General features: G+C 38.3%; 1 protein-coding gene across 6 annotated transcripts in view; it reads right to left on the minus strand.

The window, feature by feature from the left end:
* Positions 1-15,836, minus strand: part of EED (embryonic ectoderm development) — a 35,245-nt gene that overhangs the window by 14,879 nt on the left and 4,530 nt on the right. For 4 of the 6 annotated variants that reach the window (XM_030829518.1, XM_003254570.4, XM_003254569.4 and 1 more), the window contains exons 2-7: positions 14,305-14,457; positions 12,520-12,612; positions 9,194-9,259; positions 7,971-8,096; positions 6,877-6,958; positions 178-269 (exon numbers count right to left, since the gene is read on the minus strand). In XM_030829518.1, the coding sequence (XP_030685378.1) occupies positions 178-269; positions 6,877-6,958; positions 7,971-8,096; positions 9,194-9,259; positions 12,520-12,612; positions 14,305-14,457 (612 nt within the window). The remainder of the gene's footprint in view (positions 1-177; positions 270-6,876; positions 6,959-7,970; positions 8,097-9,193; positions 9,260-12,519; positions 12,613-14,304; positions 14,458-15,836) is intronic. The other 2 variants (XM_030829514.1, XM_030829515.1) reach the window with 2 other exon arrangements.

The raw sequence follows: 15,836 nt of genomic DNA on the forward strand, positions 1-15,836 counted from the left end.
ATAGTCTTTACTTGTTTTATTCCTTCATCTGGAGATTAAAATCTTCTATGTCAAACATAAGTGAATGTCTGCCTGACAGGCTACATGAAACACATTTTCTTATAAGGAAAGAGTTCCATGGAGACTGTTCACAGCTATGTAAACCTGAAAGTCATTGCCCTGCAGTTTCCAACTTACAGCACTTAGAACTTCATCTCTGTGCCCTTCTACGCCTCCAAATATTGCCACCAGAGTGTCCGTTTGGATATTCCATAATCGTAAAGCATGATCTAGTATAAACATACAAAAATTAGGCGAATGTTTTTTATTTACTGTGAACTTTCAACATCTTGTGAAGGAAAAACTACTAAAGTCTAGATGTAAGTTATGCACAGTAAAGCCTAAAAATGGAATCCATATTACACAGCAACTTAAAATGTTTACATCAGATGTAGAATTAGCTAGGTAAGTGCTATAGTTTGAATAGGTCCCCCCAAAAGCATGTGCTAGAAACTCAATCCCCAATGCAATAGAGGTGTAAGCTGGGGCCTAATGGGAGGTATTTAGGTCATGGGGGCTCCATCCTCACAAATGGATTAATACTGATTATAAAAGGGCCTGAGGCTATAAATTCAATCTCTTGCTCCCTCACACCCTCTCCTGCCCTTTCGCTGAGACGATTCAGCATGAAGGCCCTCACCAGATGCCGGCACCATGTTCTTGGACTTCCCAGTCTCCAGAACCATGAGCCAAATAAATTTTTGGTCCTTATAAATCACCCAGTCAGCTAGGCACAGTGGCTCATGCTTGTAATCCTAGCACTTCAGAAGGCCAAGATGGGAGGACTGCTTAAGCCCAGGAGTTTGAGACTAGCCCTAGCAATATAGCAAGACCCTGTCTCAACAAAAAATTTAAAAATTAGTGAAGCCTGAGCAATAGGAAAGAAATTAATTAATGAATCCATCAGTCAGTCACCTAGTCTGTGGTATTCTGTTATAGCAGCACAAAATGGACTCAGACAGAATGTTGGTACTCAGAAATGGGACTATTGCTATAAATACTTGAAAATGTGGAAATGACTTTGGAACTGGGTAATGAGGAGAAGCTGGAAGAATCTGGAGGAGCAGGCTAGAAAAAGCCTATACTGCTGTGAGTGGAGCATTGAGCGTAATTCCAGTGAAGGCTGAAAAGAAGACAAGAGCTGCAGGGAGAGCCTTTATCTTCTTAAGGATTACTTAAGTGATTGTAATCAGAATGTTGGTAGAACAATGTTGGTCTCAGACAGAATGAGGTTGGTCTCATTCAATGAGGTCTCAGACAGAAATGAGAAGTTATTGGAAAATGGAGTAAGAGCTATCCCTGCTGGGGGGGGTGTGATGGTTCATGCCTGTAATCCCAGCACTTTGAGATTGAGGCAGGAGGATCACTTGAGGCCAGGAATTCAAGACCAGCCTGGGTAACATAGTGAGACCCCATCCCTACAGAAAATAAATTAGCCAGGTCTAGTGGTGTGTACCTGTATTCCTAGCTACTTGGGGGACTGAGGCAAGAGGATCAATTGAGCCTAGGAGTTTTGGGCTGCAGTGAGCTATGATCATGCCACTGCACTGCCTGGGTGACAGAGACCAACCCTGTCTTTAAAAAATAAAAATAAAAAGCCAGGCCAGGTGCGGTAGCTCATGCCTGTAATTCCGGCAGCATGGGACGCTGAGGTGGGTGGACACTTGAGCTCAGGAATTCGAGACTAGCCTGGGCAACATGGTGAAACCCCATCTCTACAAAAAATACAAAAATTAGTGGGGTGTGGTGGCATGTGCCTGTAGTCCCGGCTACTCGGGAGGCTGAGGTGGAAGGATCACTGGCATGGTGCCGGCATCTGGTGAGGGCCTTCATGCCGAATCATCTCATAGCAAAAGGGCAGGAGAGGGTGCGACGGAGCAGAGGGTGTGCCACTGCACTCCAGCCTGGGTGACAAGAATGAGACCTTGCCTCAAAAACATAAATTAAATAAATAAATAAATAAAAGCCATCCTTGCCATACAGTTGTGAAGAACTTGGCAGGACTGTGTCCATGCCCTAGGACTTTGTGGAAGGCAGAAGTTAAGAGCAGTGAATCCAATACCTGGCAGAAGAAATATCTGAGCATCAAAGCATTCACAGTGATGCATGGCTTCTTCTGGCTGCTTATCATAAAATGAGAAATGATCTAAAGGTGAAATTTGTAATTAAAAAGGAAAGCAAAACAGAAACATTTATAAACTCTCAGCCTGGCCACGTAAAGAATAAAAAAGCAGGCTGGGTGTGGTGGCTCACACCTGTAATCCCAACGCTTTCAAAGGCTGAGGTGGAAGGATCATTTGAGCCCAGAAGTTCAAGACCAGCCTGGGCAACATAGCAAGTCCTTGTCTCTTCAAAAATATATAAAATAAAAAAGGGTGTTTGGGAGAGAATATTAAGGATGTGGCTAAGTGACTAATTGCTAAGGAGATTAATAGGGAAGAGAAGGCAGGTTCTATTCACCAGGACAATGGGATAATGACTACAAAGGCATTTCAGAGATCTTCAAGACATAGCTAGGACCTTGAGGGCAAGGTTTCCAGAGTAGCACCCGTGGAACCTCTACATTCACTGTCCAGGGCCACTTCAGCACTTTGCTCCCCCTATTCCAAGGCAGTGCTCTTTGGTCACCCCATAGCTTGAAGGGGCTCAAGTATGGCTCAGGCCATAGCTTCTAAAGGTACAAGCAGCAAATCTTGGCAGTGTCCATGTGGTGTTAAGTCTGCAGATGCAAAGAATGCAGGAACTGTGGAGGCACAGCTTCCTCTCTAGATTTCAAAAGACATCACAAAGAGCCTGGGGCTCCAGGCAGAAACTTTTCAGAAGGGCAGAGCCACAAAGCAGTTCCCACTACAGCAACACCTGGTGGAGCCACGGGGAAAAAGCCATCCCCCAAATCCCAGAACTGCTGAGCTACCAGGGCACACCACCAGCCTGCAAGAGCTGCAGGCACCCAACTCCAACTCATAAGATGCTATGTGGGCTGCACGTGGCAAACCCATAAGGATGGGGCTGCCCAAGGCCTCTGGGGCCCAAACCCCACACCCAGCATGCCCAGAAGGCAAAACATGGAGCCAAGGAAGATTATTCTGGTGCCTTGGATTTAATCTTGTTTGTTCTGTTGGGTTTTGGACTTACTTGGGACCAGTTACCCTTATTCTTGCCTCTCTCTCCTTTTTGGAAGGGACTGTCTATCCTATGCTTTTCCTACCACGGTATTTTGAAAATAGATAAGATGCCTGATTTCACAGACCCACAGATGGAGAATTTACCTCAGGAGGAATCCTGCCTTGAGTCTCACCCATATCTGATTGAGGATTTGAATTTTGGGGGCTAGGGGCAGAATGCTACAGCTTAAATGAGCCCCCCAAAAAGCATGTTGGGAAACTTAATCCCAATGCAGCAGTGTTGGGAGATGAGACCTAATGAGAACTGTTAGGTCATGAGAGTGCCACTCTTACGAATGAATTAATTCCAATTATAGAAAAAAAAAGGCTTCAAGTTCAATTTCTTGTTCTTACTCTCTAATGCCAGGTTAAAATGGACTAAGACAGTAAGTTCAGAAATATTTATGTGGTCTGAAAAATATTTTAAGTATATTTATCTCAAATAACTTTCTTTAAATAACCTAATTTGATGGAAATATACTTTTGAAATAAAATATAGATTTGACATAAGCAATTTTATCCCACAGAACAAGATACTAGCTTTTCCCTTCACCATACTCACATTAAAAAATTGAAAGGGGACTGAGATTTATGATTTTTACAGTAAGCCGAAAACGTAACTACATATATCATGCACAAGTTTATAGAATGATAGTCCTTCTTCAAAAATTATGCAACTATAATTTGAGCAATGTTATATTAAACATTAATAAAGAATGTACAGCAGGCCAGGTGCAGTAGCTCACACCTGTAATCCCAGCACTTTGGGAGGCCAAGGTGTGAGGATCTTTTGAGGCCAGGAGTTTGAGACCAGGTTGGACAACATAATGAAACCATATCTCTGCAAAAAATTTTTAAAAATTAGCCAGGCATGGTGGTGTGCACATGTAGTCCCAGCTACTCAGAAAGATGAGGTGGGAACATTGCTTGAGGCCAGGAGTTCAAGGCTACAGTGAGCTGTGATCACATCACTCTACTATAGCCTGGTTGACAGAGTGAGATCCTGTCTCTAAAACAGTATTTAAAAAAAAAGAAAGAGTGTAAAGCAAAGACACATCATGTAAACTTGAAATATAACAATGTTCATTCTGTCTGTGAATATAAATGCATCACATAAACACCCCAGAGGTAGTAATACATGTGAAAATTAACAGTGCTGTAAAAATGATTCCTCGATTTCAATTTTGTACAAGCTTTTGTATGGACATGTTATTTCTCTTGGGGATACATATGTACACCCTCACCCACACAACCCTAGGATATACATACATATGTAAACACCTAGGATTAGTGACTCTATAACATTTTGAGGAACTGCCAGATTGTTTTTCAAAGTAGTTACATTTTACATTCCCACCAGCAGTATCTGAGAGGGCTCTGATTTCTTCTTGTGCCAGTCAATACTTGTTAGTATCTAACGTTTTTATTACAGCCACCCTAAGTAGGTGTGAAGTGGTATTTCACTGTGATTTTCATTTGTATTTCCTTAATGATTAATATGATCTTTTCATGTGCTCAGTGGCCATCTGTGTATGCTCTGTGAAGAAATGTCATTCAGAACTTTTGGCCATTTTTAAATTGGGCTGTCTTTTTATTGCTGAGCTATAAAATTTCTTGATACACATCCCTTATTAGCTGGGAATCGTGGCTCATGCCTGTAATCCGAGCATTTTAGGAGGCCGAGGTAGGAGGACTGCTTGAGGCCAGGAGTTTGAGACCAGTCTAGGTAACACAAGGAGACCTCGTCTCTACAAAAACATTTTTTTAAAATTTAGCCAGGTGTGGCAGCACATGCCTGTAGTCCTAACTACTCGGGAGGCTGAGGCAGGTAGATCACTTGAGCCCAGGAGGTTGAGGCTATAGTGAGCCATGATCACGCCACTGCACTCCAACCTGGGTGACTAGGCGAAACTCTGTCTCCAAAAACAAAAAATAAAAATCAAAGTCCTTTATTAGAATGATTTATAAATATTTTTTCTCCTTTTGGGTAGGCTTTTTTACTTTCTTGATAGTATCGCTTGCAGTACAATTCTTATTCATGCTCAAACGTCTGATTTTTAAAAATGCTCTTACTGACACAATAGGGGAAGACCAGGGTTAAAAGTTGTGATATTGGGCTGGGCACGGTGGGTCACGCCTGTAATCCCAGCACTTTGGGAGGCCGATGCAGGTGGACCACCTGAGGTCAGGAGTTTGAGACCAGCCTGGCCAACATGGAGAAACCTCATCTCTACTAAAAATACAAAAAATTAGCCAGGCATGGTGGAGGGCACCTGTAATCCCAGCTACTTGGGAGGGTCAGGCAGGAGAATCACCTGAACCCAGGAGGCAGAGGTTGCAGTGAGCCAAGATAGAGCCACTGCACTCCAGCCTGGGCGCCAAAGCAACATTCTGTCTCAAAAATAAATAAATAAATAAATAAATAGAGGCAGGACGCGGTGGCTCATACCTGTAATCTCAGCACTTTAGGAGGCTGAGGCAGGTGGATCAACTGAGGTCGGGAGTTCAAGACCAGCCTGACCAATGTGGAGAAACCGTATCTCTACTAAAAATACAAAAATTAGCCGGGCATGGTGGTACATGCCTGTAATCCCAGCTACTCGAGAGGCTGAGGCAGGACAATCTCTTGAACCTGGGAGGCAGAGGTTGCGGTCAGCCAAAATTGCACCATTGCGCTCCAGCCTGGGCAATAAGAGCCAAACTCTGTCTCAAAAAAAAAAAAAAAAAAAAAAAGAAAAGAGAAAAAAAAAGTTGTAATATTTAGAACAAGTGAGGCATTATGGCCTATACACTTGTCCAGAAATATCTGAGCCCCAATTAGTGTTATCAAGAGACAAGAAAAAGTAATCAACTCTTCCTAGAGTGATTTCCAAAATGCAATGCTTTCCCTTTATGGGAATATTTGAAATAACTTATCCTGAAAAACTTAGCATTTTAAAGAAATTCTATAGGAAATCCTTTATAAAACAAAAGCTTTTTTAAAAAAGAAAAGCAATATGAATTTTCATATGTAGTATTTATTATTACATGATTGGACAGAATGATTTGGATATGCTAACGTAGCCTGGGATTTTCCTACTAAAATTTACTGTTATAATCTTTTTTTTAATTTGGCTTTTTTTCCTTAGAACACTATCTGTCCACACACTGGGGCCTACTGGAGGGTAGAGGGTGGGAGGAGTGAGAAGATCAGGAAAAATAATTAACAGATACTAGACTTAAAATAAAACAGGACCTGTTAACCTAAGTAACAGCGAGGCTCTCTAAAATAAAAGATGTTTATATGGAAATAAAGCACTGCAATGAGAATGTGCATGCCAAAGTAAACTATGTGTGTTTTCCGAGAGGTAAAGGAAAGACAGAAGTTTTTAAAGAAAAAAACTGAGAACGATTACATAATTGTTTTGAAATAAGATTGGCCACAAAATCAGTAACAAGGGTGATGCCAGTCTCAGGATGGAGAGGCACTTACTGCATTATTTTCTGTGTACGGTTGTGACGGCCTTTGTGCAAGGTTGTGGTTGTGTTTTTTTGTGAGTTTTTATTATCAGACATACAAGCATGTGGACTCTTTCTCATGGTTTTTCCTATTTGTCAGGGTTTTCTTGACATTAGTGACTTCATCTTAATTCTGACAAATTGCACAGACTAAAGAAATATTTGCTTCACTTACCTTTACTTACTGACAGGAGAAGATTTGGATCTCTTGGGTGGAATTTCAGCTCATTGATAGCATTTCCATGGCCAACATAGTGCTACAATAAATTTAAAACATTTCAAGTTTCCTATCTCAAAATCAGTAAATTTTTTTTCATAAATCTTTAGAGAATGTAAAAATAGTTTCACTTAAAGTAGTGGTTCTCAACCTTGGCTGCATACTAAAATCACCCAACAAACTTGAAGTGAAAAGGAAAAAAAAAAAAAAAAAAAAAAAGAGCCCAGGCACAGTGGGTGGCTCATGTCTTTAATCCAAGCACTTTGGAAAGCTAAGGCAGAATCGCTTGAGGTCAGGAGTTCAAGACCAGCCAGGGCAATGCAGCAAGACCCTATCTTCATACACACACACACACAAAAATTAAAAATTGGCCCCAGCTACTTGAGAGGCTGAGATGGGAGGATCGCTTGAGCCCAGGAGACGGGCTGCAGTGAGCTATAATCATGCCACTACATTCCAGCCTGGGCAAAGGAGTGAGAACCTGTCTCAGAACAAAAAAAAAAAGCAAAAAAAAAAAAAAAAAAAAGATACTCAAAACTCTACCTGCAGATATTCTGATCGGATTAGCGGAGGCTCCAATATGCTTAGGGTTTTAAAGATCTTCAGGAGAGTTTGATGTGGCCCCACAGTTAAAAACAGCTGATGAAAGTGATTTGAAAAACCCGTCTTCTTATCAACTTCCTAGGCTTCACCTTTATGTTCGTTAACAAGGTCTCTTTGATAACACCCCTCCAGTTTAGGCATCTTGGAAAATGGACTCGCTCTTATTGTTCATTTAGAGCCTCCCAAAGCAAACCATGACAAGGGTGAAGGAAGGAAATTATTTAAAAAGAAAACACTACAAATATTAACATTTTCCTACTTATTCCTTAATTTACATTACCCAAATGTGACAAAGGTCTCAAAAGACTCATCTAAAGAGAGCAGTAAGAAAAGTACAAATCAAATGAGAAATGTTACATTCATACCATTAGTTTTAAATTTAACATTACAAGTTTTTACAGGTGTGGATTCAAAAGAAGCAGATCTACAATTTAACCAGAAAAACCCACCTTTATACACTGCATTGTTATAGGATTAATTATCCTAATTATGCCTCTAGATCCAGCTACAGCCAGCAGAGGATGGCTCGTATTGCTATCATAGGTCCATGCACAAGTGTAAAAGTTTTCATCAGCCTAAGAAATTCCACAGTTAAGAAACATAATGTTTTTGAAAAAGACACATGTCAATAATTATAATAGAAACTTAACAAAGAACTGCTAAAGTTTTTGACACAAAAGTTCTCAATTTTCCTTATACAACCAAATATATACAATGGTGATTTGAGGTCTAAAATCCATAACAAATGATCAAACAAAATTACAGTCTCTCCATTCAATTTTGTTTACTCTTTAGCTGCTTGTACAACTACTCAACTCTGTAGTTGTAGTACCAAAATAACTGCAGACAATATACAAATGAATGGGCATGGTTGTGTTCAAAACAAAACTTTACAAAAACAGGTGGCCAACCTGCAAGCTGTAGTTTAACCTCTGCTCTATCCCCATACATCTATAAATATCTAAAAAAGAACAATTCAGTTTTCCACTTTTTTCTTTGTGAGACAGTCTCAATACAACAACAGGTCACATTTCAATATCTTTTAGAGAAGACTGAATGTCCTTGCCTTGTCTTGTTTGCTAGGTTTTTCAAATGGTTCTGGAATATCTTATTACTTAGCTTTCACCGCTCTAACTCTTGGGGTTTTCAAATTTTTCCATTTCTTTATGAACCTGTTTTGCAATATTTTATTTCCTATTTTATTTTATTTTTATATATATTTTTTCTAAACTTTTTTTTTCTTCCTAGGCTTCGTTGATCAAATACTTGGAATGACTACCAGTCACAACCCAAGTTCATCATTATAACTACAATGAAATGATATATTCTAGGCAAGGGCAAAGAAAAAGGAGGTTTTAACCAGTCTTTGCTAACATTTTCTATTACTGGATTTCTAATGCTCCTATCTCTATAGACATCTGCACCCAACCAGCACATCCATCCCACAATGGATTTTTTTCTTTTTCTTTTTGCCTAGCTGAGTTGACACATACCACAATGGATTTCTAAGGGTCAGGAAAACTAGATACCAGGATTCTCTTGGTTGATAGTGAAGAAATAGGTTAAGAAAGAACAATAACTTTAGGGAATTGATTAATTTACAAAAGTTTTGGTGCACTTATTGAAAACAAATTCCTTTGACTAAAGATATTAAAAACCCAGGAAAGGATACATCAGCATCCACGTAAGACTGCAACAACCGGATTTCTCCTTGTGAATGACATTCATACAAGGTAACCTAATGAAAATAAAAATATGGTAAATTTCATCTCAAGTATAGAAACATACTCTCTCCAACTTTTAAACATACTTTAATCGCAATCATATCTTAAATATACTACAGAAACTACTGCCTTAAAATACCTCCTGTGAGCTTAAAGAAGCCATTATAAAGCTGAATGTTTTACATAATACATAGAGTATATTAAATATTGCAGTAATAGTGGTTTCGATTTCCAGTCTTTTAAACTTATATTTCATCCATTCAATTGCCTAGGCAACATAGCAAAACCCATCTCTATTAAAAAATAAAAATTAGGCCGGGCGCGGTGGCTCATGCCTGTAATCCCAGCATTTTGGGAGGCCAAGGCGCGTGGATCATGAGGTCAAGAGATCAAGACCATCCTGGCCAACATGGTGAAACCCTGTCTCTACCAAAAATACAAAAATTAGCTGAGCATGGTGGCACGTGCCTGTAATCCCAGCTACTCAGGAGGCTGAGGCAGGAGAATCACTTAAACCCGGGAGGCAGAGGTTGTAGTGAGCCAAGATTGCACCATTGCACTCCAGCCTGGCAACAAAAGCAAAACTCTGTCTCAAAAAAAAAATAAAATAAGTCCGGACACGGTGGCTCAAGTCTTTAATCCCAGCACTTTGGGAGGCTGAGGCGGGTGGATCGCGAGGTCAGGAGATCAAGACCATCCTAGCTAACGCGGTGAAACCTCGTCTCTACTAAAAATACAAAAATTAGGTGGGTGTGGTGGCATGTGCCTGTAGTCCCAGCTACTCGGGAGGCTGAGACAGGAGAATCGCTAGAACCCAGGAGGCAGAAGTTGCAGTGAGCCAAGATCGCACCACTGCACTCCAGCCTGGGCAACAGAGAGAGACTCTGTCTCAAAAAAAAAACCCAAAAAACATAAAAAATAAAAATTCAGGCCAGGCGCAGTGGCTCATGCCTGTAATCCCAGCACTTTGGGAGGCCGAGACGGGTGGATCACGAGGTCAGGAGATCGAGACCATCCTGGCTAACATGGTGAAACCCTGTCTCTACTAAAAAAATACAAAAGTTAGCCAGGCGTGGTGGCGGGCGCCTGTAGTCCCAGCTACTCGGGAGGCTGAGGCAGGAGAATGGCGTGAACTTGGGAGGCGGAGCTTGCAGTGAGCCGAGATCGTGCCACTGCACTCCAGCCTGGGCAACAGAGCAAGACTCCGTCTCAAAATAAATAAATAAATAAAAATAAATCTGGATAGTTTTAGAGTATTTACATATTAGTTACATATTTAAAAGTCTACAATTTGCTTAATGAATTATTTTCTCATGGGTACAGATAATCAAATATTAACTTTCACATGTATGACAGGCCTTTTCATTTGTTGCATACTTTAAAATTAAAACTATACATACACCATACACAATTTTGTAATACTAAACTTTTATAAATTTCTTTCCATTTTCTTTTTCCTTTTTTTTTTTTTTTTTGTTTTGAGACGGAGTTTCACTCTTGTCGTCCAGACTGGAGAGCAATGGCATGATCTCGGCTCACTGCAAACTCTGCCTCCCGGGTTCAAGTGATTCTCCTGCCTCAGCCTCCCGCATAGCTGAGAATACAGGCACCCGCCATCACGCCCAGCTAATTTTTGTATTTTTAGTAGAGACAGGGTTTCACCACATTGGTCAGGCTGGTCTCAAACTCCTGACCTCAGGTGATCCACCTGCCTCAGCCTCCCAAAATGCTGGGATTACAGGCGTGAGCCACTGTGCCCGGCCCCATTTTTCTTATAGCTTATAGTCAGTCACATTAGCAAAAACCTATTATTATTTTATAATAGTACTGACCTCTGAAGATCCTGTATATCATCACAACCTATTAATTCATTATCTCCTCTATGTTAACGTTCAAAAAAAAATTCTTTATATGGCTGCTAACTAGGTTGATTATGTCTTATGTGATAACTGTTTTTTCTTTCTTCCTTTTAAAGAAATTCTAACAGCAGAACTTTTTATAATTCAGTAAATTATATGATACCCCTTTATGTCACTTAAAATAAAAATAGGGATTTTTTTTTGTTAGAAAACCTAAAACACTGCAATCAGCATACTGGAGCACAAACTATACCAATTATAATACTATCAAAGCTAAATATTAACTTAGGTTTACAGTGGTGTCTTAAAAGTGGATTCAAATTTAATTAATGGACTACATTCCCAACTAGGAAAAAAAATAACCTCAACCTTTTCTTAAAACCGCATAATTTTTCCTCTGAATTGTTGTTTTCAAAGAATCTAGGAACTAAACAACTATAAGCAGACTACATTATCTTAAAACCTACATTTGACTAAACACCAAAAACAGAAGAAAAAAAGCTATTATTTCATGTTATCAACTTCAGTGGTAACTTAAAAATATTTAGAGTTTCAATGAATTGACCTTGTCAAATAGTAAAAGGCCTAGAGCCTTACATGTCATTATAAAATTTCCTTAAAAGGCTGGACATGGTGGCTCATGACTGCAGTCCCAGCTCTTTGGGAGGCCAAGGCAGGTAGATTGCTTGAGCCCAAGAGCTCAAGACCAGCATGGGCAACATGGTGAAACCCTATCTCTACAAAAAAAATTAGCCAGGGATGGTAGTGCATGGTACTGCATGCCTGTAGCTACTCAGAAGGCTGACGTGGGAGGATCACCTGAGGCCCAGAAGTTGAGGCTGCAGTAAGCCTTGATTAGCCACCGTACTCCATCCTGGAGGAAGGAGTAAGACTCTCTCTGTCTCAAAAACAAACAACAACAACAACAACAACAAAAACCACCACCAAACACTACCTGTCTCAAAACAAAACCAAAAAAAAGGCAAACGCAAATGTTTACTGCAAATAAAACATCTCAATAACTTATTTAAATCCACTGGATTTATGCTTCATTTATAGAGCCATTCATTACCTTAATTTTAAAAAATCACAGCCAGTTCTTACACTATTTGAATGACAAATACCAAAATCACTTTAAAAAGAACGCCAATTCTTTCAACCAAATATTTATGAAGACAAACACAAGTATAAAACCTGTTTCATAAATAATTAGGGGTAATATATTAAATAAAGATGTATTTTCAGCCATGCATACTAGTTTTAATTAATTTCTAGAAAGCTTCACTCTTACATGAAAGAATCATATTGTTAAACCAGCTTCACAAAATGTACTTTGAAATTATTCTATTTCAATATTACATTAACACCAGATCTGGAAATCAAGCCAAATACTAAATAGACCCCTTAACACTCACTCTGTTGCTTCCTACAGTTGCAAACACTAATGGATCTCCTTCTTTACTGTGCCAGTTAAATTGAACTCCAAACAATGGTTGGTTATGATCTTCCTATAAAATAATCATGAAATAAGAAAAAATTAATGTATCTTACAAACCAGAAAATGATAGTAAACTAACCTATCCCCTTCTTTTTTCCAAAATGCGATACATTATTTTGTGTATTATACATAAGGTAATTTTTGACACTAAAAAGATGTCTACTAGTCTAGTTTTCACATTTTAAAATATTGTGTATGATAAAGTTTTATCACAACCAAAGGCTGAAATCACAAGTTAGGTAATAACCACTTACCTATGAAAACACTTATAATATTTGCCCTTTACTTTCTTAAGCCAATCATATTCTGAATCACAATAGACTGGATAATTTTGGTGGACACAAAAGGACACAATTTATTTTTCTGAAATAGGAAATTAACAGATGGCCTTAATAGCTTCTCTGGCATTCACTAAATTTTATAAGGCTAAATTTTTCCCTTGTAAAGTGAAGCATAGCAGACTCCATTCAAATCACTGTTTTCTGTTAGTCAGAATGAGAATATCTGAACTGGGGACTAGGGGAAGAAATAAACTCTAACTGCACAGTTACCAGGAGGCTATAGGAGATGTACAAAGAACAATTATTCGCTTTTGTTCACAAAGTTATTTTTCAGCTGTAGGATTTTACTGACCATCTTCTGGCATTTAACACTGACTTTCATGTTCAGTTTAAGGCACTGTTTTCACTTTTAAAGTACGACTTTCATTTTCTCATCATTTGAAAAGCCACAGCTTTAGGATTTTGAAATATGGCCTTAAGTATAAAAGGCAGCTAAAAACATCTTCCAGGTACAGTACCTAAAAGTAGTACGTTAATGTAAATAAATATGCACATGAAACTATAATTGACTTTTAAAAAGTATGCTGAGATTAATTTCTCTCCTTTTACAGGAGCAAAATCTGACACACTGAGCATCGAATTTTTGCTATACAGACAGAAAAATGTCATACAGTCATAGCTTCTTACGCTTTTCCAAGACTTTACTTATAAAAAAATACATTTGGATATTTAGAAAAGGTTTTAACCTACCTAGGTAAGAGATAATAGACATTTTTCCTCAGTATAGAAAAAAATAACCTTACATTTAAAAAACAAACTGGACATATATAAAAGAAACTATCTTATACACCAGTAACCCTTTTTATAAAGTAAATAAAAATACTATTGGGGACACATTAAATAACCAAAACCCCCTTTTCCCTAAATATTTAATATTAAAAAGTTTAAAAATTTTTTACACCTTTTTCTTTGAAAACAGTTACAAATAAAACAAAAGACAGAAACTGTACAAAGTAAAACATCTATTTCAATTTATACTTACTCAAAGTTAATGGGTTACATTCAGTTCTTTTTAAAAACTGATGCCAGAAGTGGCTTATGCTTTTTAAGTTTTACTAAAATATAAAGAGTAATAGTTACCCAAATCTTTAATTTGAATGCAAACAATAAATCAAAAACATCCTGCAACACTCAGTGTCACATATTTAAATTAAAACAAAAAACAAAACCAAAAAACTAAACATGGGATGGACTAAAATAGATATGCAGTATGAACTACAAAAAAAAAAAAAACCCTTCAAAACACTGTAACTTTAAAATATTTACAACTTGACAGAGTATCCTGAGTACGAAATGCGTGCCACAGAGAATTAATTTCTGAAGCCTAGCATTCACCCCAAAGGATCTTTTTTTGCACATACCTTGAGACTATTTACACATTTGAAAGAATATTTGCATTTCTTTGACTTCCATTTTCCCTTTCCCCAACTTTTCCTTCCAGGTGCATTTGGCGTGTTTGTAGGTGTATCAGGGCGTTCAGTGTTTGTACCACTTTCTATACTGACAGCGTCATCCTGTAAGCAGTAAGTGAGGAAAAATTACATGAAACAGCAATACTGTTTTTAGCAGTAAGTAACTCTACTGGGAAGATGCTGACTGACTTAAGAGAAATAATTTCTGCAAGAAGAAAAAAATGTATTCTTGCCTCCACATAAGGATAAACATAATCCAGCTACACGTTAGAAGGTTTGTAGATATTTTATATTTCAGCAAAAATGAAAATGAAATAAATACTAATGAGAATAATGGAAGAGTAATACTGTCTTTAATAAGGCACTGGCCTGTTCCAGTCACTTTAATACACTGTATCAGTGAATCTTTACAGCTCTTTACAAAAGGTACTGGTAGTGTTAAAAAAGCCTAACTGGTCTCTTGGCTGGTAATTCCACCCCAAAGCTGTGACTCTTAAATCTGACTGATGTATATGTCTTCATAATGTATTTGACTGCTGCTCAGTCCGGAGCATGGAGCTGGGGAGCCGTTTGAAGCAGGAGTGCTAATGGCTTCTACATTAGCTGTCACTTTTTAAAATCCTGTTATTCAAATTCTGCTTATAACGCAAACCATTTAAAATTTTTTAAAAGTGCTACATATATTCTATGCTATTTACAAGTTAAAACTGTCTCATTGTTCTAAAGTAATAATAATACTCATAAACCAGAACTCCAGAGACTCTCAATCACAATTAAAGTAAATCCTTCCAAAAAAAAAAAAAAGAAATGACTGCAGGAAACCTTGAAAATTCTCCTAATTCATACCTTATCTCACACACGAGTGGCCCTCTAATCTCAGCTCTCTAATCTCAGAAGAGGATTCCACTACCTCCTGATTACAGATTCCAATGTCTCCTTTGGAAAGAAAAGATTTATTTAATCTATGACCTTAGGGCAGCAGTTCTAAAATACATTCCAGAGGAAGCCTTTTTTTCCATGAAATGCCTATTAAACAGCCTAGGAAACACTGCTTTAGAGGCTATTTCTAAATTATTGCTTCCTAAAGCTGGTTTTATATAGAAGGTCAAAAATTATCATAAATGAAATAATAGGTGGGTAGCAAGCAGTAGGTACTCAACAAATATTTGAATTGCAATTTAATGTAAATATCATTAGTCTTTACAGAAACAGAAAATGCGGTATTTTAATCTCTTTTTCTCTCCACCTTTTCAGTTGTATTCACATAATTAAAATCAAATGCAGAAAACAATTCCGTATCTCATTGGAGAACTATGCATTATCTATATAGCACACCCTTCCAAGTTACCAGACTATAGCCCTCCACTATGTCTTTGAGCTATCTTACAACTCTTTTTCGAGACAGGCTCTCCCTCTGTTGCCCACTCCGTCCTTGGTTAAATGCAACCTCCACTTCCCAGACTCAAGTGATATTACCCCCA

This window comes from Nomascus leucogenys, chromosome 15 (genome assembly GCF_006542625.1).
Source record: "Nomascus leucogenys isolate Asia chromosome 15, Asia_NLE_v1, whole genome shotgun sequence".
In the NCBI taxonomy this organism is placed as follows: Eukaryota; Metazoa; Chordata; class Mammalia; order Primates; family Hylobatidae; genus Nomascus; species Nomascus leucogenys.